General features: G+C 34.7%; 1 protein-coding gene across 1 annotated transcript in view; it reads right to left on the bottom strand.

Moving 5' to 3' along the window:
- PDHX (pyruvate dehydrogenase complex component X) overlaps window positions 1-24399 on the bottom strand; it is a 78345-nt gene that overhangs the window by 15711 nt on the left and 38235 nt on the right. The window contains exons 3-8 of the mRNA XM_019639555.1: window positions 23869-23969; window positions 15514-15710; window positions 11456-11554; window positions 9464-9638; window positions 7023-7170; window positions 1287-1345 (exon numbers count right to left, since the gene is read on the bottom strand). Of these exons, the coding sequence (XP_019495100.1) occupies window positions 1287-1345; window positions 7023-7170; window positions 9464-9638; window positions 11456-11554; window positions 15514-15710; window positions 23869-23969 (779 nt within the window). The remainder of the gene's footprint in view (window positions 1-1286; window positions 1346-7022; window positions 7171-9463; window positions 9639-11455; window positions 11555-15513; window positions 15711-23868; window positions 23970-24399) is intronic.

Genomic DNA, 24399 nt, shown 5'->3' with positions numbered 1-24399 from the left:
TTGTTCAAGAAAAAAAAAATCCCTTATAAATGTACTTTACATACAGCACTTACTAAGCAGTGCAGTAGCCTAGTTACAGAAAGAAGGCATGACAGAAAATGGTGCTGAGCAGGAAGTCAGCAGGCCTGGGCTGTCAGATTGACATCTCTAGTCAGACACCTCCACTGTTCACTGGCCTTCCTGCCACTTCACTGGAACACTATTAGGTTTCTCAAACTTAATACGTATGTCCAAAACCAAACTCTAGATACCCTGCCTCAAACCTGCTCCTCTCCTATTTTCCCAGTCTCAGTTCATGGAAAATTCCATGCCTCCATTGCTTTGGGCCCAAATGTGCGTCCTTTCTCTCACATCCCATATCCAGTCCCATCAGCAAATCCCATTGGCTCTGCTTTAGAAACGTAACCAAAATCTCCCCTTCACTCCAGCTTCATTCCTACCATCTTAGTCCAAACCACTGTCACCTTCTCTAGGCGAGCTCGCTGCTTTGGCCCTTGCCTCTCCACACAACCACAGCAGCACGTTGAATCACATTAGTTCTTTGCTCAAAACCCTCCCAAGACTTCCTTCTTATTTTTAATCAAATCCCTAGTTCTTACCTTGGCCACCAAGGCCTCAGGTACTTCAGGCCACCCTCGACTCCATCATCTTTTTACCATTATGATTTCCATCTCCTACCCTCTGCTCATGCCAACTCCATTCCAGGCAACACTTGATCCTCAGCGTCATGTCTGTGAGTGACACAATCCACGCCTCACAGCCTTTGTGGCTGCTGCTCCCATCTGCAACAATCTCCCAGCAGATGCCTCCTCGGCTCACTCCTTCTCCTTTTGCAGGCCTTGTACCAATTTTCACCTTGCTGGAGAGGCCTTCCTTTTGAAAACAACACCCCTAGTTATTCTGTCCCCTTACCCTGCTTTCTTTTTCTCCTTAGCACTTTCACTATCTAACGTAAATTTGTTTGTGTCTCCTAACCAGAACATATGTAGAGACCAGAAAATATGTAGGCTTTTGTTCACTACCATTTTTCCAATGCCTAGAAGTGTATTTAGCACAATTAGTATTTGTTGAATAAGTGGTCTCTATTCTACTATAATTAGTTTTAAGCCTTTTTGATTCTCAGTTTCTTCATCTATACAATCCAGGGAGTAAGATTAAATGATGGAACGCTTTTAGCAATACAATTACGAAATGTCTGTGATTTCAAAATATGAGTTCTATTTACCATACAATCCAAAGACGTGAGGCTACTTTGAAAACCAAAATTATTGGGGTCTGCTACTTACTTTAAGGGTAACAGCTGCTGCTTTGATGATAAAATCATTTACTGATACTTTAATGTCATCTGAAAGAAGAACAAGCATATTAAAATCAGTGTTCATATAGACGTTAACATTGACCACTATGATTTCAAAATTGTAAATTATGGACTATACTGACAAACAATGGGGAGAAACATTACAGGTTTTTGTTTGCTTGCTTAGTAAGGTGTTCTGATTAGAAAAACTTGCATTATATGAGGTCCTGGATAAATAAATTAACCATGAATGTAAATGTTTACTTCTGGGCCTTGATTACATTATTTTAAATCGGTCAGATATCAGACATGAGCACTGAAGGATACATTATAACCACAATCAGAAAAAAAATCAACTCCTATGTCTCGAAAGAGACAAATCGTCTCTCTCTGTGGTCTGTGTAATCAGGGAGTTTACAAGACGATTCCTTTTTTGGTCATCCTTTTCAAATGTTCTTCTGTGTATGCTTTATAATATACTGATTGTATCAGAACAGTGGCACATGTGGTCACTTTAAAGAAACAAATATATGCGGGTGGGAGGAGTTCAGAAATTGCTTTTTACTATTGGAGTGTACGGCAAAAAATTTTAAGGCCACTGCATTAAATAAGAGCTGCTTTTTAACTTAACAAAACAGGATATAGCAAATGCCAAAGATGAAGCAATGTTGGCGTAGGTCCTAGTGTAATGAGTAGAATGAGGCTCACTGTCTAGTTTCATGGTGAGTCTATTTGAATCAATTTCCTTCTAGTATATATAATGATTTTAAGATAAAGCCAAGGTCCCCTCCCTCTCCACTGAGCTAATCATAACTTTAGCTGATCATCACCAGAAAATTTGATTTACACTTTTGCTTTTCCCAGTGGATATGACAGTGTTGGAAAATGCAGACTACACTTGATTCTTCATTGCAAGAGTTTCTAGAAAAAGACTTTAAGATCACGATCTAGTCAATGGTATGTGGCAGGAATCACAAACCCTGTTATTATAGTATCATGGAATTTCACGTGAACAGCAGCTCATACCAAAGGCATGCTGGAGATTTCAGAAAGAGATTAGATGAATTACCATACACATAAATACTGACAAACGGTCACGGTAACTGTCAGCTGGCTCATGTAATTCATAGCTCTTCTAATTCAGAGTTCCAAAATCACACAATTTTTGGTTTGTTTAAAGCCCCTTTAGAAATAGAAATGTATTTCTAGTGCTTAGAGACTTTTAATGATAACCCATACAAAAGATTTGGCGTGCACAAATTCAAATATGTGGACATAACCTTTTATGAACTCATTGCGCATACCTCTCACGGCTCCCTCAGCTTCCTTCTCACTTTATCTATTATCCGGAGGCATCCACAGTGAAGGCTTCCAAAACCACCCACGGCCCAAGTCTATAGTCCTCACCTAGAATTCTCTGCCCGCACCGTACTCCACATTAAGTATTCTTTGGTTGATCATTTTTTTCATCTTGAAACATTTTTCTTTTACCAGCTTCTTTGTTACTACACTTTTCTGGTTTTCTTCTGCTCTCTGTCACCCACTTATTTTCAGTTTTTTCCTCTGAATGTTGGCATGTCCCCAGGTGAGAACTTTGAGTTCCATGGTTTTGATACCATTTATATGATGATGATTCCTCTAAATTCTACCTCTAATCCTGATGTATTTGGAGTTTCAGACTTACATATCCAATTTCTTTCATGACATTTCCACTTAACACGTCTAACAGGCATCTCAAATCTAACATGTGCAAACGATATTTTTTCAAGTTTCTGTATTTGAACTCTTTATTACAGAAATTTTCACACATACAGAAAGGAGATTGCTGGTGGCATTTATTGAGAAGAAGACAGTAAAAAATAATTTGTAGAGGAATATCAGACATTCTTATTTGCATATTATAAAACAAACTGTGGAATATATTTATAGAATGTTATATATTGTAACCTTATATAAGAAAGAGAAGTAGAGATACATAGGATACACAGACAATGTGGGCTCTCTGAAGACTCACCAGAAAATTCCTAATTGCAAGCACATAAAACCTGGATCATGCAAGGATACTACACTAATCTATACCTCCACTGAAATAGTACTGTTTTCTGCCTCATGCAAGGAAGAAACCAGGAAAATTATTCCCATAATACTCTACACTGTAACTAAACCAGTATGACTTTAGACCTATAAGGGAGCTTTCATGCTAACTTTTCAAATATTCATCACTTGCTTTGAATAGCTTTCCATTTGGTTCCTTGAACTTTTAAAAGCTGTCAGGTTATCTTCATAGGTAATCTTCAAAGGCTGCATTTAAACTAATTTGTTAGTCCTGCTTTCACTTAGGATATAGAACACCACAAGGGAAAGTTGCTCCCATCCTAATAGGGTGTGAGAAAATGCAGGATAAACTACAAAATCATAACTTTCTAGAGCCCATTAGGAAGCTAAGGCTACAAAGAAAATAGGTGAGCTGAATATCAAAGGGTGATGACGAAAGGAGAGACAAGCATGCAAGTGATTAACTACTGTCAGAGTATAGGAAAGTATAGGACAGGGTATGGGACAATGTGCATGAACAGACAGGGAATATCACCAGAGAGAAAGAGACTATAGAAACATTCCAGTGGAAATCTAGGGGAAAAAAACATGCTATCAAATATAAAGTCTTTTTGGTTTTTGTTTTTTTTTAGCCAAGCTTCACAGACTTAACACAGTAGAGAAAAGAATCAGTGAAACTGAAGCTAGGTTGATTTGCAAGAGCAAAATATATTATGAATATATTATGGGGCTAATATCATATGTAGAAGTAAAACCTAATAATAGCATAAAAGACAAGAGGGAGGAAATGCAGGCAAATTGTTGTAAGGTTCTTACATTATATATGAAGTAGTGCAATAAAAATTTGAAGGCAGAATGTAGAATATGATAAATTAAAGAATTATATTATAAATCTTTCCTAAGGGAACTACAGAAATAGCGAGAGAGCGAGAGCAAGAGAGAGAGAGAGAGAGAGAGAGAGAGAGAGAGAGAGAGAGAGAGATAATATTGAGAAAAATAAAAATGGGATCAAAAAAAGAGTAATCTAAAAGGAGGCAAGAAAATAGGAAAAATAGAAAGAGATGGGACAAATAAAAAAGATAAAAATGGTACAAAGGACCACAAATTGTACAAAGGAAAAACAAAGGACAAATTCATTAACTATGAATGGTTTAAACACCTTAAATAAGAGACAGAGACTGTAGGATTGAATAATAAAGCAAGAACCAACAATATGCTGTCTCCAAGAAACCAGTTTGAATATAAAGATACACATACATTAAAAATAAAGACATATAAAAATATATAATATAAAAACACTAATCAAAGAAAGCTGGAGTGGCCATATCATTATCAGATAAAGAAGGTTTGAGGATAAAAAATATTACACCAGGAACAGAGACTTTACATGATAGGTCTGTTCATTAAGAACAAATAAAATCCTAAATGTGTACGTACCTAAAAACAGACCTTCAAAATACACAAAGCAAAAATTGATGGAACTAAAAAAAGAAACAGGCAAATCCACAAATATAATTGGGGATTTTTAACATTTTTCTTTCAAGAATTGATAGAACAAAGAGATAGGAAATCAGTAAGGGCACAGGAGACATGAACACCAAAACCAACTTCAACTAACTGTCATTCATAGACCACTTCTCAAAACAAAAGTAAACATAAATCTTTCAAATACTCATGAAACAATTCACCCTATTGTGATTATAAAATAAATCTCAAATTTAAGAAGACTTAAATCATACAAAGTATGTTCTCTAAATACAATGGAATTCAACTAGAAATCATAAAAGATAATATGAAAGTCCTCAAATATTTGAAAGTTAAACTTATACTTCTAAATAATTCATGGATCAAAAAAAGAAATCACAAGTAAAATTAGAAAACGTCTTGAATTAAATGAAAAGGAAAATAAAAACAGCAAATTTTATGGGATATAGTTAAGAAATGCTTAAAGGGAACTTAAAAGCATTATATTCTTATGTTAGGAATAAAACAAAGTTTATTATATTGATCTCAGTTTTCACCTTAAGAAACTAAAAAAAGAAGAACGAATCAAATAAAAGCAAATAGAAGAAAATAATAAAGATGACAGCAGAACTCAATGAAAACAAAATTACAGAAACAATAAAATTAATAAAATCAAATGCTGGCTCTTTGAACAGGTCGATAAAATTGATAAAACCTCCAGCCAGACTGACCAAGAAAGTTAGAAGACACAAATAACTAATATCGAAAATTGGGACATCACTTCAGATTACATAGATGTTAGAAATATAATAAGGTAATATTATGAACAACTTTATGCCAACAAATTGATAACTTGGATGACATATGCAAATTCTTTGAAAGACATAAACCAACAAAGCTCATTCAAGAAGAAATAGACAACTCGTATCTATTTAAACATTGAATTCATAGTTAGACATCTTCCCATAAAGAAAACCAGAAGTCTCAACAGCTTCACTGCTAAATTCTACCAAGCAATTAGAAATAAAACTTATTCTACCCAAACTCTTCCAGAAAATAATCGTAGAGGAAACATTCCCCAATTCATATTGAATTCATAGTTAAAAATCTTCCCATAAAGAAAACCAGAAATTTCAACAGCTTCACTATTAAATTCTACCAAACAATTAGAAATAAAACTTATTCTACCCAAACTCTTCCAGAAAATAAAGGCAGAGGAAACATTTCCCAACTAATATTGTGAGACCTGTAACACACAAAAACATCTCAGTTAATAGAAAACTACAGGTCAGTATTTCTCATGTGCATTCGTGTAAAGATCCTTAACAAAATTTCAGAAAATGAAATCAAGCAATTATGAGAAAATTAATGATTAAATGAGTTTTATTCCCTTATTAATGAGGAATCACTCATGCAAAGAAGGTTGATTTAACATTTGGAAACCAACCAATAAAATCCACCATATTAACATATGGTAAAAGGAAAGATGATCTCAAAAGATGCATAAAAAGCATCTGACAAAATTCAACATCCATTCTTGCTTAAAACTCTCAGCAAATTAGAAATGTGAATTTCCTCACCCGAAAAAAGAAATCTACACAAGCCTACAGCTAATTTTAAAGACTGAATGCTTTCTCCCAAGATCAAGAACAAAACAAGAATGTCTTCTTTACCACTTATATTCATCATTGTATTAGAGGTCCTCGACAGCGCAATAAGGCAAGAAAATGAAATACAAGCCATACAGATTGGAAAGAACGAAATGATATATCAGTTCATGCTAAATTCTTATATTTCTATGCAACCTTAGTTTTAATTGATTTTGGGGAGGAACACTACAAATTTAATAGCCTAAAATGCATTTTGAAGAAATTAAAAAATTAAAACTTGTATCAAGAAGAGTGATATCTAAGACATATTGATAATATAAAACATTCTTAAACTAGTTCTCGATTTTATACTTTCTAAAATGTTAAGGATTGCTTTGCTCCATTATCAAAAATATGATTTATTCGATACTACGGAACCAATTTACTTCTTATAGAAAAAGAGAACCAATTCTTTTCTCTAGCACTAAAATATGCCCAGATGATGAAACTGAAATAGGTGATCAAATTAAAATAAAAATCTACAAAATGTGCATTTTATATATTTATTTCATGATATTAGCATGTGTATTACATTAAGTAAATTCAACTTTACTAACCTTTGACCAGGTTTTGTCTAACTTTTAAAACAGCTCCTAGGTCACAATCAGCAGTAGCATATGAATGAGGTACAGTGCTTTTAGACTCAGTTAATCTCTTGGCAATAACTCTTCGAATATTGCTAGCCGGGATTTCAGTGAATGTGCCCTGCAAAGAAATAGTAATCTGTCCATTAAACCATAAAAGGAAGGGGAAAAATAAAACTTCGTAACAGAAACGCAGTCCCAGTTAATTATGATAATAATTAAAGATTAACATAGGAACAGTACTATTAAAAATTCTTAGTATAAGGAGGAATGTAAAAAATGTGAGTTTCAACTTCACAGTATAAGACTGTAGGAGAAAACTTTAGTGTATGACTGTAGAAAAAGTGGAAAAATTCATGTTTCAGTTGTGAATGGCACATCTTATGTTACTATGTTTAAGGCAATTAAAAAGAAATCTAACAAATCATTAGTCATTTTTCATAGATACGTGTGCACGCATGTGCACGCACATACACACCAGAGCAACTTTTGTTATAAACATCATTTCTTACTTAATAAAACTCAAAGCAGTAATAAATCAATATACCAACTAAAAACAATTCTTACTTAGAAAAAAATTACATAAAACAGAAAAAGATAATCCAATATACTGGATAACCTGCCAAATTATTTCTATTTTGGTTTGTCATTAAAAAAAAAAAAATCACGAGTACCTTATTTCCTAGAAACTCATAATATAAAGCATGAATGAGATAATAAAATCTTCATGTAGCTTGATTGTAGTTCTTACATTCTGTTCCTTGAACCTCTAACAAAAGCACGATGGACCTTAAATTACATCTAATCCCATGCTTGTCCTTCATTCCCTTCTGGGCCCAGATTACAATCATTTCAGGATAATACTGGGTTGTCGGAAAAGTCATGATGCATTTTTGCAACGAAAAACAGAAAAAATACGTCATAACTTTTCCGATAACCCAATACAAAGAGGCAGAAAGTTCAGCTGATTTACTTTTTATAAATGTCCTCTTATGGAATTACACATTTTGTGAGCAAAGTACTTGATCAAATGAAATAAATGCTCTCTACATACTACACAAATTTCAAAGTAAGATTATCTTCCTAATTTGAAAACTTTCTTTTTAAGAAGCAAGATTTGATTATGCATAAAGTTTTTGTGTTTGTAGTCATGAATTTTTAATGTACATTTAAAAATCTGATTGTTATGAAATTTGTACTGTTTTCAAATTCTTTTAAAATAGTATATTGATATTTCCCCATTAGAAAAAGCAGTGTAGGTCTGTCTCTGTTTATTTTTTAAAGTGTCCGTTCAATTTTAAATAAACCTGATTATCCTGTATTTCTTCTGATGGGAAGGAAATGACATAAAAAGTATTAGGAAAGGAAGATAGAAAGGCAAAATGGAGCGATTTGAAAACAAAAAAGGACTGTCAAGACTGCATCTACCTGAGAAGAAAAGAATGATTAGCTATACGGTCTCAATAGTTCCTCACAGCGAGACTACCAATTCCCTTAGTCAAAAAAATAAAACATACCCACAAAAGGAGCCTAGTGCCAGCTACCAATTACTGGTACCACCACCGAGAAAAAAGACATGAAAAGCATGATTATAGAGCATACATATGGTACTAAAGTTGTGGAACATGTAGTAAATTTAAATTGAAATCATAATTTTAACATTCCTTTCGGAAGTTAGCACTGTACAAACAAATCTGGTTTGTGCTAGGAAATAAGCAAAACAAAGCATGTGGAGTGTTCTGTCCTTATCACTTTTAGCTACCACATTTTTCTGTGTATAATGCGCTCCCATGTATAATGTGCACCCACGTTTTTGGCCCAAACTTTCAGGGAAAAAAATCTTTCGTTTTAATTTTTTAATTCAAATTTCTATTTGTTTACATTTAGGTACTTGTTTTTTATATTACAAAGGAATTTTAGCATTTATTTTTAAATATATTATGGTACAAGAAATTTTAGGTAACAAATAATTACAAAATGTAAAAACAGATACAATACAAGGTACAAGAAATTTTAGGTACGGGTAACAAATTTACGATATTTACGCATCAGAGAAGGCCAAGAACTCTTCGTTGTTTCAAGTTCACTGTTAGTTCAACAAAACCGATTATCATTTACCAGGGTATTATTTTGCATATGGATATCGTTATTGATTTCTAGAGTTACACTTTTAACTCATAAGCATAAATAAAAGCATGGAAAACATTTATATAGATATGGAGTTAGTACTACCCATGTGTAATTCGCATCCTTACTTTTCCCTCACAAATTTGGGCAAAAAAGCTTGCATTATACACAGTAAACTACAGTACTATTAAAACAGATGGCCAGAAGTACTTGTAAAACGTACAGTAATAGTTCTTATTCTCTCTCACTTAAATCTGAAAAATAAAAGTCTACTCAGATGACATTACCGCTGCGTTAGGCTGTCCCGGAGTTGACACGGGTGGGATCATCGGCCGGGGATAAGCTGGCATGGCGGGGGCCTGCGAGGGCAGAGGAGCAGCGGGGGCTGCTGGAAGGGCTGGAGTTGGTCTGGTTTCAGGGACCTTGCCCATCTGCTTCAACTGGACAAGCTTGAGAGCATCCCTGAAAATAAGAGGGAATTAGGGAACTCTGATTAGCAACACAAACTATAAGAGAACGTTTAGAAAATGGAGGTGAGATGTGGAGGAAAGATACAAAAATACTGGGGGTGCCAAAAAAATGTATACACATGACTTGTATGCATCTTTTGTTATCAATATATATTGAGTATTATAATTTTCATAGTTTTTTCCTTTCTTAAAATGTGTATACATTTTTTTTGACACCCTGTGTATAGAGATATCAAGGCTACGAAGCAAAATGAATTATTTGAGCCAGATAGGTAAATCTTATATCTTACCTGGTCTGCTGACTCATATTATTTGTCCAATGGCTACAATGTGTGTACATTTTCAAAAACCAAACAACTAGAAATTTATCAAACTATTGGGTTTAGACAGTTATTTTTAAAAAGGAAATTAGTCTTTTCCGGGGGAGAGTGTCATTTGGCAGATGAACAATCCATAAATTAAACCATACCCTCATTCTTTATACTAGTGAAATAATTCTCACATGACATTCAGAAAGTGTCAACTTTATTGTGCTCATGACTTTCGTTAGGATATTTACTAAATTGTTTATTCTAGTGCAAATTAGCTTGTTTACGGCCAGGAAATCATACCACTGTTAATTTTGCTCAATATGCTCTCAGCACAACCTAATGTAATAAACCTAACCCACAACATCATTTAGAATTAAAAATAACTAAACTAGCAATAAACTTGCCTTTGTATTACTCTGTAAAACAAAGATACCTTTGTTTTTTAAAAGCACATAATCAAGACTACTAAATATGTGAAGCCCTCAATTCTTATCAACTAGTCAAAGGGGGAAAAAAGCATATTGCTTGAAAACATTAACTCAATTTCAAAAATTTAAGATTACTGCCAATAGAAACATGGCACCTACCACTACAGCAACTTTACACTAGTTCATATGCCTATTTAATTAATCTTTGTCTTCCCCACTAGCCTAAGTTTCAATACAGCAGGGACCATCTGTTTTAATACACTCTTGAAAGACACCAAGTTTAAACAAGTGGAAAGGCCTAACAGTGTTCTTGACTAGGAAGACTCAACATCATTAAGATGCCAGTTCTTTCTAAGTTCATTTAAAATGTGACACAATCCCAATACAAATGCCATAGTTCTCCAGCACAACTCTGCCAGTGGGGCTAAACTGTTTAAAATACATTTGGAAAAATAACAAAATAAGAATGAACCAAGAAAACTGATTTACTGAGGAAAAAAAAAAAAAGAGCAAGGATAGCCCTATCAGATTTTAAAGCATACTATAAAATATTTATAATTAAGAATGTGGTTTTAAAAAAACATGGTACTAAGAAGCCATGGGCAGACTAATCAACACAATAGAAAAGAAAATCCAGAAAGAGACCCAACTGTATATGGAAATTACTTTGATAATACAAGTCAATAAAATTCAAACAGATAATAAAATTGTTTTTAAAAGTATATTTCCATGTTTCAGAAATTTAAATATGATTGTATGATGATGTGGTATAAACTTAAAACAATATGAAGTTTCACCACTCTGCACTCTAATTTTCTGCATTTATTACCATTTCTAAGGATCTGGCTTAGTTACCAAATTAGAACTATTCTTCAGTAATGCTGCAATTATTCAAAAAATAACCCTTGCATAAAATACAATTTTTACACTGACAAAAGCAATCAAAAATACAAAAACGCAATGTACTTCCTTTTAAATCTTAACACTGAATAAACTCTTCTTTAAATACTTTCAGAATAAATGATCATGATAAATAGTGGAATTGGTTATTACAGAAAGCACGCACATACTCTTTAGTGAAGATCCCCCGAGGGCCAGTGGCTGTGCCCTGACTAGCATCCAGTGCATGTTTTTCCAGAATATTGCGGGCAGCTGGACTTAAACGAAGCCTAAGAAGAAAACATGAAGATTAGTGGAACCAATTAACACTTATATTTGATTCAAATATATCTAAATGTCAACAGTTCTGCAGATAATTAGAAAAATAAAAACTAACAATAAAGCTAAAATGACTCCCAAAGACAGTCACAGACCAATAAATAAATCTGCACTAATCTGGTTTATTTTACCATCAAAATATTTTCATATAAATGTAACTAGTTACTTAGTATGGAGATTCCTCAAAAAAATTAAAAATAGAACTAACTTATGACTCAGCAATTCCACTTCTGGGTATTTATCTAAAGAATCCAAACACTAATTTGAAAAGATAATGCATCTCTACGTTCACTGCTGCATAGTTCACAATAGCTAAGAAGCAACCTAAGTGTCCATCAACAGATGACTGGATAAAGAAGATGTGTTACATATATACAATGGAATATTTATTGGTCATAAAAAAGAAGGAAATCTTACCATTTGCAACAACATGGATGGACCTAGAGAACATTATGCTAAGTGAAATAAGTCAGACTGAGAAAGACAAATACCATATCATCTCATTTATATGTGGAATCTAAAGAACAGAATAAATGAACAAACAAAACAGAAACAGACTCATAAATACAGAGAACAAACTTATGGTTGCCAGATGTTAGGGGGTTAGGTGAAAAAGGTGAAGGGATTAAAAAATACAAATTGGTAGTTTCAAAATAGTCGTGGGAATGTAAAGTACACAGGGAATATAGTCAATAATATATTATGCACGGTGTCAGGGGGGATACTAGAGTTATGGGGGGATCATTTCACAAATTATATAAATCTCTAACTATTATGCTGTACACATGAAACTATTGGGTTGTCAGAAAAGTCATGATGCAATTTGCAATGAAAAACATAGAAAAAATACGTCCTGACTTTTCCGACAACCCAATAATACAATATTGAATGTTAACTGTAATTGGAAAACAAAATAAAAAAAGGGTTACAAAAATGTTAAGAAAAATTTAACTAGTTACTATTTCAAAATATTCTTTTAAAAAGAGTAAATATTCGTAAGGAGAGAGCTTCTATTTTGAATAACTTTTCACATGGCTCATCACATGGATCAATAAAGAACTATTATATATTGTTCCTTCATTTTATTTTGTGGTAAAATATATATAATTTACCATTTTAAGCATTTTAGGTATACAATTGAGTAACATTAAGTACCATCACACAGTTTTGCAACCTTCACCACCATCCATTTCCAGGACTTTTTCATCTTCCCAAACTGAAACTGTACATCCATTAAACAGTAATCCCCCTTTTTTTCTCCCCTAACTCCTGGCAAACATCGTTCTATTCTCTGTCCTTATCAATCTAACTACTCTAGGTAACCAACCCTTGTAAGTGGAAATCATATGGTATTTGTCATTTTGTGCTTGGCTTATTTTACTTAGCACGATGTCTTCAAGGTTCACCTATGTTGTAGTGTGTGTCAGCATTTCCTTCCTTTTTAAGGCTGAATAATACTCCACTGTATGTATATAGCACATTTCAGACACATGGGTTGTTTCCACCTCTTGGCTATTGTGAATAATGCTTTCACGAACATGGGTGTACACATATTTCTTTGAGTTCCTGCTTTCAATCCTTTTAAGTATATACCCAGAAGAGGAACTGCCGTATTATAAGGAGATTCTATTTTTAATTTTTTGAGGAACTGTCATACTGTTTCTCAACCGTTTTATATTCCCATCAACCGTGCACACAAGTTCTAACTTCTCTACATTCTTGCCAACGCTTGTTATTTTCTCAGGGTTTTTTGGGGCGTTTTTTGTTTGGTTTTGATAATAGCCATTCTAATGAGTGTGAAGTGGTATCTCACTGTAGTTCTGATTTGCAATTCCCTGACAATCAGTGACGTTGAACATCTTTTCATGTGCTTATTGGCTATCTGTACATCTTCTTTGGAAGAAATGTGTATTTGAATCTTTTGCCTATTTTGATTAGGTTGTTTTGCTGTCATTGCATAGCATCCTTCACATATTTGCTAAAGTCCTTAGTATTTACACGAAAGCATTTTTACTTTACATACACTCCAGAAGAGCAAGAGGCAAAAACAATTATGTTGGTTCTACAGACAGTAAACTGAGGCACACCGAAAATCACATGACTAGTGTTTATTCTTCCATTGAGACCTTTAAGCACAGCAGCAAACACAAATGACTATGTAGTCAGATAAAGGAAATTATAAAATGAGCTGGGTCCATAAGTTTATAGCTAATGAAGAGGAACAAATGTGGTACATGCTACATTCAGGGAAATAGCTCTATCTGAAGATGGACTCAGTATTACCAAATCTTTAGATTTTTCAAGAGAAACTTATAATTTAGATTTTTGTGAAAGATTAACTAGTCACCAACCAATTCAAAAATATTTTTTAAAAAGAGAAAATCACTTTGTGGGCCACCATCGTGCAGGCTGACAGCTCAGCTGGTCTTTAATCTACACCACGGGGCTCAGGCTTATGTAAGTCTATAACGACAGGATGACACAGTACACGCTATTATCTTTGCAAGGGAAGAAGAGCAGTAAGTATAAAATGTCTGTGAGCCCACCTTCTGATTTTCATGGCAAAATGAAGAGAAAAAAAAGGGAAGCTAAGGCAATGGAGCCAGAAATACTGTGTGACAACAAGAATTTAACATTCATTACCTCAGAAACGCTGTGAATTTTTTCTGACAAAAACTGACAAGGTAAACTAAAGGGAAAACATATTTTAAAATGAAGGGCTTTGCATGTTTACGTAAGTTCAAAAGTGGTTTTTAGGACTTTCTCTACAGATAACTTTTTCCTCTAAAATAACTTTGAATTACAGAGGCTATTAACATAAACAAATGAAACTTGTTAGAATTTTCAGAGTCCATCAATTAAAGCTATATAAACCTAAAGTAAAATGGTGTTTAGTAAGTATCTGTTTTGTTTCAGACAAAATTGAGCTCTCATCTGTGTCAAACTTAAATGCAGAATAGCTGGAGAAGAAATGCATGTTAAAATGCTAATTCCATTTTATAGCAATTATACATTTGAAACTGGAATTCACATTGCAGTGATTAGAATCTATAAATGGGAACACAATATGAAGTTTTATATATTGAATTGCATCTGGAATCTTAAAACCTAATTCAGGCTCAATGTGAACACAAACCATTTCATTCTCTACTGGGTGTGCAGGGCCTTTGCAGTATCTGGAACATTGCAGGTATGCAATAACTGTTTGTTGAATGAACAATGATGGTATAATACTCATTTCTAAGAGAAAAAAGGGAAGATCTCAGTTTCCTAAGGAAAAAAAGGGAAGACCAGTAACTTCTTAATGTACAAAAATATTTTAGGGCCGGCCGAGTGGCGCGATGGTTAAGAACTCGCTTGGGATGCCAGAGGGCCCCGGTTCGGATCCCACATGTGAGGGCCAGTGACACTGCCCTCCACAGCTAAGATGCTGAACAACAGCTCAACCTGGAGCTGGGCTGCCGAGAGTCGCCGGCGACGGCGTGGGCTGCAGTCCCTGTGGCAGTGGATTGCCATGGGCTACCATGTGTGGCCAGCAGCCAGCGTGAGCGGCCAGCAGCCAGCGTGAGCGGCCAGCAGCCGCAGTGAGCAGCCAGCAGCCGCAGTGAGCGGCCGTCCAGAAGCCGGCGACTGATCTGCCTCGCCAAAAAAGAGCGCAATGATGGTGCCAACTTGGGCCAGTGAAGCAATGTCCTCCACAACTAGACTGAAGAACAAAACGACAGCAACTTGTCTGTTCCCCTTTCTCCCAATTCCCCAGCGCTGTTATCCCCCAATTCCCCAATAAAAATCTTAACAGGTCTCATTGTGAATGTTTAAAAAAAAAATATTTTAACTGTAATGATTAAATTACCCTAAAAGTTGCTATAACATTTTTTTTTTTTTACATCATTCAAATAAACACACTCACTGCAGTGTCCCCGGTGTGTGTTGCTTTTTGACGGGGGCAGAAGTCTGTGGTTCCAGCGAGGGCTGAGGCACTGATGGTTTTGAAGCGGCTGGAGGACCCATATCTTTGGGAATTTCAACATGTTTCCAATCTCCTCCTTCTTCAACTAGCAAACCAATTAGCGAACCCAGCCGTATATTTTTAGATCCTTCTTCAACCTGTATTTTAAAAAGAAAATAACTACAGAGATGCAAAGGCTCATGACCTCCTGAAGCAGTTTATTCTTTTGTCGGATAATCCTGTACTGGTTAGAAAGATCTCTTAATTTGAGCTAAATAGCCTGCCTCCTCCTCCTCGTCTCATCAATCACCTTCCTTTCCTGCCTTTTCTCACTTATACCTCCCTTAACCACTCTCTCCCTCCCAGTTACTAATGATATCTCCTGAAATACGAAAAAATCCAGAATCTCTCCTCTTTCTGTCAGCCTTTAAATACACAAGAGCTATTCATTACCATCTTCCAATGATGTCAATCAGAACAAATCCAAAACAGGAGACTGTGGTTACATAGCTCAACTATTTGTCTTTCACAGACAGTTTCTACACAATGGCTTAGGAATTCCAGGAGCCCATAAGGGATTAAGTCCCCCAAACTAGACCTATTTACTAAAATTAATTGAAAGAAAAATCTTTTCACGAAACTTAGTCTGGAAAAAAGACATTGTATAGACAGAATTGGTTAACTATTCTGGTTAATGTTAAGTGTAATTTCCATCTTTCTCTATATTTAACTCTTTTTCTGTATATATATTTACACACTTGAGAAATAAAACCTCATGAATTTTTCATAAGTACATCAGAAACATGGCGGTGTCTCAGGTAACCAAACACTTTCTCATAGATAATGCCAATTAAAAGCATAAATAAGATCAAAGATAATACTTAAGATAAATACATTTAAAGCATTTCAACAGCATTAATTTATAAAGGACTGATTCTTATTTACTTATTTAAAAAAGTCCCTAGAGAACCTTCAGATGACAATATTTTATAACTTAAGTACTGAAGAAAATGTCATTCCTTTAAAATTTTCTATTATTCCCTTTCAATTACTTGAAATAAGATTTATTACAGATGTAATTTAATGAATAATTGAATGATAGACTGCAGGACATTCACTAATATAGTGATTATAAGTAAATGCATAACTCCTAGAATGAGTCTGACATTTCTGAGTAATGTGAATTTTTTTTTTTTAGCAGAGCCATCCTGCCACCTGTTGGCAGCTCAGCGGCAGCTCAGCTCAGGCCGTGAATCAAACCGGTGACCCTGTTGCTCAGAGCTTGCACACTTGAGTGAGCTCTTAACCAACTGAGCCACTCAGCCGGCCCAGTAACATGAATTTTGATGCTTATTAGTATGTGCACTATTCCTAAAATAATAAGGCATAAGTTCTGGGAGTTAGGAAGCTCTCTAAGTTTACTAATTACTGATGGAGAACAGGCACACTGCTTTGATGAAGAAATATATATATATGTAAGACATGGGTATATAAAACTAAAGATGTTTAAGTAATTGCAACCTGTGGAAAAACACTAAACAACCCAAGAACAATCTGTTTAGTTGTCTGTCACGTACTAAAAATGTCTTACTTTGTGGACTGTTCATTTGTCTTTACTGCATCAAAAGATGAGTTAAGATTATTTATTAAGTTAACATTGTCTCTTCCAAAAATGTCTAATTACCTGCTTTTGAACTGCTAACTCAAAATCACAATGTACAATGACTAATATTCTAAAAAAATTGATAGAAAAAAAGCATTGTAATATGATGTCTACTTGATGTTAATTCCTATCCAAACTGAACCAGAAATAGGATCAATATTCAAGTACAAAGAACATCATTCCCGTGCAAAGAATTCTTTAAAAAAGGGAAAATTTTATTTAAAAAATATGAATAGATTTCTGAACTCTGAATCAGACATTATACTAAATCTAAAACTGACACCTCACCTCTGTTTCATTTACTACAATAAATCATATAAACAATTCCATATATACTCTACCAACTGAGTACTTCACAAGTAGGCAACAATGAGCATTTAGTATCATTTCCATTTTTACATTATCTAAATATCAAATAAGTCTTATTTTTAACTATTCATATTTTTCCCATTAAAAAATGACACCATGAAGCATGATACCCAACTATAACAGGCACAGACAAGTGCATACTACCACACAACTTAAATGTATAAAAGAAGTTCAAAGAAAATAATGTCTATAACAATTCCATTTTAAGTCATTAAAATCACTAAATGAAGTTAAGAAAATTTCTCTGATTTTCTCAATTCCCTTAGAAATAAGAAATCTTTTAGAGGTGTGTTAGTTTCCTGTAGACTAGTTTGCTTATGTTGTAGTCAGCAATATTTAAAATTGGCATAGACTTAGTAACAGAGGGTCAGTAATGCTCTTTCCAAATTGTGTTTAGAAACCAACAAGCCAGCCCCTGTTACTGCTCCCTGAGTTAGCACTGTGAATGTGCTGGACTCCAGGAGAGCATTCGGGGTGAGAGGACACCTCGAATGCCCAGTTCTTCTCCCGGGCACCTGGCTTACTTGATCTTACTCCTCTTCTACTCTTGTGCCACTGAGCTCTTAAAATCAAATGCAGGATTTTTATACTTCAGCCCTGCTAAAACTGCTGATTAATGCTAAAGCATTGGATATGGAATCTGTCCTTCAAAGTACTGGCTCACCCTCTTAGTTTTCTCTAGACTTCCTGGGTTTCGATGCTGGCTCTGCTACTAATTAGTTAGGTGGCCTTAGTAATGTTTATCTCACCATGACTGTTTCTTCATCTGTAAAATGGAAGTAAATAATAGTCGCTACTTCACAGAGTTGTTATGAAGAATAAGAGTTAGATATAAGACCCTTAAAACAGTACCAGACATCTAGTAACTACCACTGATACATAAATGTGAAATAAATTATTATTATTATTATTATTATTATTATTATTATTACTATTACTATTACTATTACTATGCTTTCCTCCAAGTGACTGACTTTAAAACAAAACAATACACTCATGGATCAAGACTGGACTACAGAGGAGTGCCCCGTTGGTAAGGGCTGGAAATTCATGCCTCAATGCCAGGCATAAGGCGGGCAGCACGAGAGAATAAACAGCAACACATGAGAGACAACAGGTGCGAAGGCCTATGACAAACTATTTTCCATAATACTCTACAGAGGCTGAATTCCATCCGTAGGCATGAACCCTTAGGATGGGGCCTCTTTGCCAGACACATCTCCAGAGGCTGACAAATCACCTGGAAATGTGCTAAATGCAGCCACCTATGCACATCAGTGTACCAAACACCAAAGGACAGGAGATGAAGTCGAGACACAAAGTAACGACAGCAACATTTCCCAATAGAGAAAGTGTGTGAGGAAGTTCATTCCATGTAAGTTGCTGGTCAATCCAGTGTTCTGACTCTGACATGAAAAATCAATCAATAAGTTAAGCAATTCTTTAAATATTTTTCTTTTGAAAACTAGAACAGCTTGAGCGCTGTGGAGTGAGCACTGAAGGAGCATGCACAGCGGGCCACCTGCCTGGGTTTGAAAACTTAAAAAGAGTTTCCATCATGGTTTGAACCATTATACGGTTTCAAATTGTTCTTATTCTTTAGTATATACTGATTAACTTATATGCACAATGAATTTGGGTTTAAGAGGAAGATATATAAGAGACACTGAAGCTGAAAACAAAGCAACAGCAAGAGAAGCTAAAATGCAGAGGGGCTAAAGAAACATTAAGTCCTTGAATAACATTCTGGCATTCAAGGGTCAGGCTCTGTCCTAGCACAGTATTAACTCATTTAATTCTCCTAACAATCTTATGAGGTTAAGTAATATTATTCCCACAAAAATGTTAAAATAACTTCCTCAAACTCTCAGGGCCATTAGGTATCAAAGCCAGGAGTCAAATGCTGACATTTGAGACAGCGTGAAAAATGATAGATCAGTACCAAACCTATGGACTGCAGTCACATGATCAAAATTACCATAGAGCACCTCAGCATAGTGCTACCATTTTTAAAAACAAGCTCAAAAGAGAAGATAAAAAGTGGACTATACTTGATTTAGCTTTTAATTCTTGGGGAACAGAGACTCATTTACCATTTCAATATGTCATTTACTGATTTCAATAGGAAAAAATTAAAACTGAGAATATCTTCCCATTAATAGAATTTGCTCTGAGATTTCAGAGAGTATTTTCTTAATTAAAAATATCAGTTCACAGAGAAGAATCAATGAAAAGTCTCACAACTTCAAATTTCATCCATAAACTTTCAAACTATAAAATGCAACTTTGCAGGCAATTGTGGGCAATTTAATAAAAATAAAGGGGGGAGGGGTACCTCCCAATAAAATAAAACCATATTGAAAAATACTATTCTTTAGAAAGCACCACTGACATAGTATTAGAGACACAGCTAAGAAATTGCAGAAAATCTCTAATAAACTCTCCAAATATGTCATCCTAATATTCTATTTTATTAATTTATCATTTTAAAACACCTGCTGTCCAATTTGCTGAGTAATAAATTTGAGCTTATGAACTACTATGCTGTAATAATTTAAGGTTTTCTGCTCAGTAATTTACTAGTGATTAAATGAGAATTTAACTTGCCCATTAACTGAACTAAATTGGAAATAAACCATAAAATTAATATCTACTCTGAGGACAAATATTCTTTATTAACATTATTAAGAGCTTCTGTATTTTTTTCTGGTTCTAACTAAAATATAATAATATTATATTATACTTGAAATGGAATTAGATGCAAAAACTGTAAGACACAATATAAAGAAATGAATAAAATTGTGGGGGAGAAAAAGAAAGCAAAATCTCTTAAAGTGTGGAAATAAATCCCTGTGAATAGCAAAACAGGTTATAATTTGTAATCCTTTCAAAAATTGGAAAAACTAAAAACTAGAGTTTTATATCATCACTTGGCTTTAATAAGCTCCATTATCCAACTCCTTGATTCTCTAAGTAAAAATCTCTTTTACGCATTCCTATAAAAAATCGTTTTATTATGTATGCTAATATGAGAATTATTCCACAATGAAAGACAAAGGTTTAACTTATATTAAGGGGTTGGGGATTGGGGATGGAGTGGGGTAAAAGACTGAAAAAACAAACAACCCAGTAATACCACCTCAACTTTTTCTCCATTTTTCCCTCCATAAAATTGCATACATTGTGACATAAATATACTCCCATTCCTATTATCCAAAAAGCATGTGGAATAATAACAAAGCCATAAAGCCCTAAAATATACATGTAATCTTTTCTTTGGCAAGGAAATAGCTATTTGTGCCACTAAAGCTGCTATCAATCATATCCCCCACCCCTTTCCAGGGCATTTAGGGGGCCAGATGAATAGGCCCTGCTGACCTATGACATTGTAAGCGATTTGAAATGCATTGCTAAGCAGCTAAGTAGAAAATGCTATCAATTCTGGAAGATTTTCATGGCCAAACAACCCAGACAATCTAGGGCCAGGAACACAGCTTGCCAAACGCACACACAATAAAATGTAGCTGGGTTTATTTTATATGGTAATTCAAACAACCTTTTTCTTTTTGAAATGCTGCATAAATTCATCAGAGAAACTATTTTTGGTAGGAATATTTATATTTTCTAAGCCTACAATTTTAGCTGCTACATCATATATTTATATTTAGTTATAAAGGTACAGAAACTTTAGCCTTCCATTCACATTTCCTCCCAGGAAGCATTTTCAACAATGTGTTTCACACAGCCATTAATATTGCGATGACAACCAAAGAAGTTTGACAAATTAGAATGCAAAAAATAAAATACAAGAGACTAGAAGAAAAGGAAAGGGGATTTTCTAGTAAGAAATGCAAGTAAAAACTACACATAGATCTCCATCTAACGAGAGTATAACATTCCAAAGTGTGGTCTTCAGATAGACTGTCTAAAGGGCGGTGTTATATCCATGCTCAAAGCAGAGGTGAGCTGGAGTTTCAGAATCAAAAGCACATCAACAAAAGACTACTAATAGACATGCAGATTATCTGTACAAATCAAACAACAGAGGCATGAGTGGATACTTACTGTCTAGTCACAACCAACCAATACAGATTATTAGACGAACATACAGAAAGGCAAGGGATATAATGGTCACCAAGAGCTGAGTGAATAATTATAATAATGGAAATAGCAACATTTATTGACACTTGGTGGGTGACAGGTCTTGTGATGAGTGTATATGTATTATCTCACTTAATCTCCACTACTGGCCTATTACATAGTTAATATTATTATCATCTCCACTTCATGATGAAGAAAAAGACAGAGAGACGTTAAAAGAATTTGCCAATCATTACGTAACGAATAACTGGCAGAACTTACTAGCTATATGAGTCAGGCAGCAGTGTGACTCTAGAGCCTACAATCTTAGCTGCTACACCATACTATCTATTAAATGTTCTGGAAGTTAAGAAATAAACATGCACCATCAGTGAATACACCAGGTAACCCTAAATAGTCAGGCTTTAAGCATTTTAATTTACCTAGTTTTCACATAAACTCTAATATTGCATTTTAAAAATAATAAGCCTATGACAGAAAATCTAGAAAATCCAGGAAAAATGGGGAAGAAAGATCATTTGGTTCCACTTCCCAAAGACACTCACTCAACATTTTTATAACATTTTATTCTAATCTTTTCTATACTTACGTTTTTTCCTTAAAGTCCTACAAGATTGTAACCACTGTCTGTCCATACACAATTTTAAAAGCATTTTTCCAAATTTTTTTTGAATTTTTATTAATGTAGAACATATGTAAAGAAATCACAATTTCTTCTAGAAACAGTATTTAATGGCTACATGATACTTCATATTTACCCGTTATTTAAGTAACCCCTCTTCTATTGTTAGACATTTTGGTTGAAGGGCTCCACTTAACTTCAGCTTCTAGTAAAACCACTAGAGCATCCAAGTTGTAGCTCCACATTTTAAATTAGTTGTAAAGTAAAGACTGCCCAGAGAAAAGCACTCAAAATGACTGTGCCAGAAGAAAATTCTGAGAACTCCTAAATTAAAGGACAGCAGGCCAGAGGGTGGAAGGAAGAGATAAGAGAGGTTAATCAGTTAACAACTGCAGGGCAAAACCAACAAAACTGCTTACATTCCTGAGTGGATGTGAAAGTGAATTACCTTCCAGGTAGCTACTGGGTTGTGGGAAAAGTCATGATGCATTTTTGCAACGAAAAACACAGAAAAAAATACGTTATGACTTTTCCAACAACCCAATATTTCCAGAATTATTGACAGAGAACAGCCAAGTTGCCCACCACCAAGCGCCTCCTCCTTCTTGCTTATGCAGGAACTTTCTGGACTGCTGCCCACCCCTTTTGTCCATACAGCCAATGCAAATTCTTTCAAAACAACTTGCATCTTTCTTCCCCAAACTGTTTGCGTAAGAGCCCTTTAACTCCAGGACAGCAGACTGACGTGTTGCCTTCTCCACCTATCCTTGCTGCTGGTGGTTCAGACTTGGCGCCACAGGACCTGGTCCTTTTTCTGGCTAGCATTTGGCTCATGAACCCCTTCTTTTAGAAAAGCTTTAGGCTGGGAAAGGCTTTTGTTTAACAACTGCATATATTTAAATTTAGATCTAAAAGGAAATGACTGGTCTTACTAGATCCACAAGCACATTCTCCATAAAAACGCTCATGGAACAGAAAATAAACTATCAACAGATAAGACTGTCAACTACATTCAAATATGTGAAATATTCTATACACACAGCTTTTTAATATAAGTATATATTTTAAATGATTATAAAAATGTCCAAATTGTAAGGATGAGCAAGGATTCAACCAGGCCCCTGAGTGTGATTATGAAATCTACAGACAAGGCTACATAGGACAACTTAAAACAGTCCTGTCCAGAGAAAGGAGCTGAGCGGGTGGTAACTTGACACACTTACAGTCCTGGGAGTCCTGGGGATCGACGAAGAGATTTCTTATTTTCATGTGATCAGAGTAAAATATTCCTTCTTTTTCATTTTACCAACGTTAAACTTGGAAATTGGGACCCAAAACACTGAGGACCATTGTTAAGGTTGAAACAGTTCCATGTTTGACCATCGCTGGCTATTATTAGACCTGAACACTAAAATATTCAAAGATCTGAATTTAAAACGTATTACGTAGCAGATAACACAACAGCATAAATTAAAGGTAAAAATAAAAGATAACTTCATTTCAAGTAACTTTACATTGAAAAAATCTTTACCTGTTGAAAACAATCAAGATAAAAACCTACCACTATTTTGGCCAGGATGCCGTCTTCACTTGCATCCAAGGTAACCACAGCTTTGTCGGTCTCTATTTCACATAAGGCATCTCCAGCACTCACAGCTTCACCTACAAAACAAGTCTGAGTTTGTTTTGTTTTTTTCAAGTATGAATATTAGTATGTGGGTTGGTGTGTGTATATGTAAAACATGAATAATAAATACCAAAACATTCAGTAGCTATTTCTGGGCTGTGGAATTACAAGTAATTCTCATTGTGCGTGTATGTGTTTGCATGTGTGTTTATACATGCTTTGCTATTATTTTCCAAAAGCTCTATAATGGACATAAATTGCATTTGTGATAACAAAAAAGCAATTACAAAGATTATTGAGTAAATATTAAAAATGAAATCACATTTTAGAGACAACAGCAATGAATACATATCCTCCTCTGAGCAAAGCAATTCTAGACCCCACATTCTTTCCTTTTTAATATACTTTGACTATTATTCCATGAAGAGCAAAGTTTCACAAGTAATAGCACTTCTGGGTTAACAG

This window comes from Hipposideros armiger, unplaced genomic scaffold, assembly GCF_001890085.2.
Source record: "Hipposideros armiger isolate ML-2016 unplaced genomic scaffold, ASM189008v1 scaffold_44, whole genome shotgun sequence".
NCBI lineage: Eukaryota > Metazoa > Chordata > Mammalia > Chiroptera > Hipposideridae > Hipposideros > Hipposideros armiger.
This window is presented reverse-complemented; position numbering and strand designations above follow the sequence as displayed.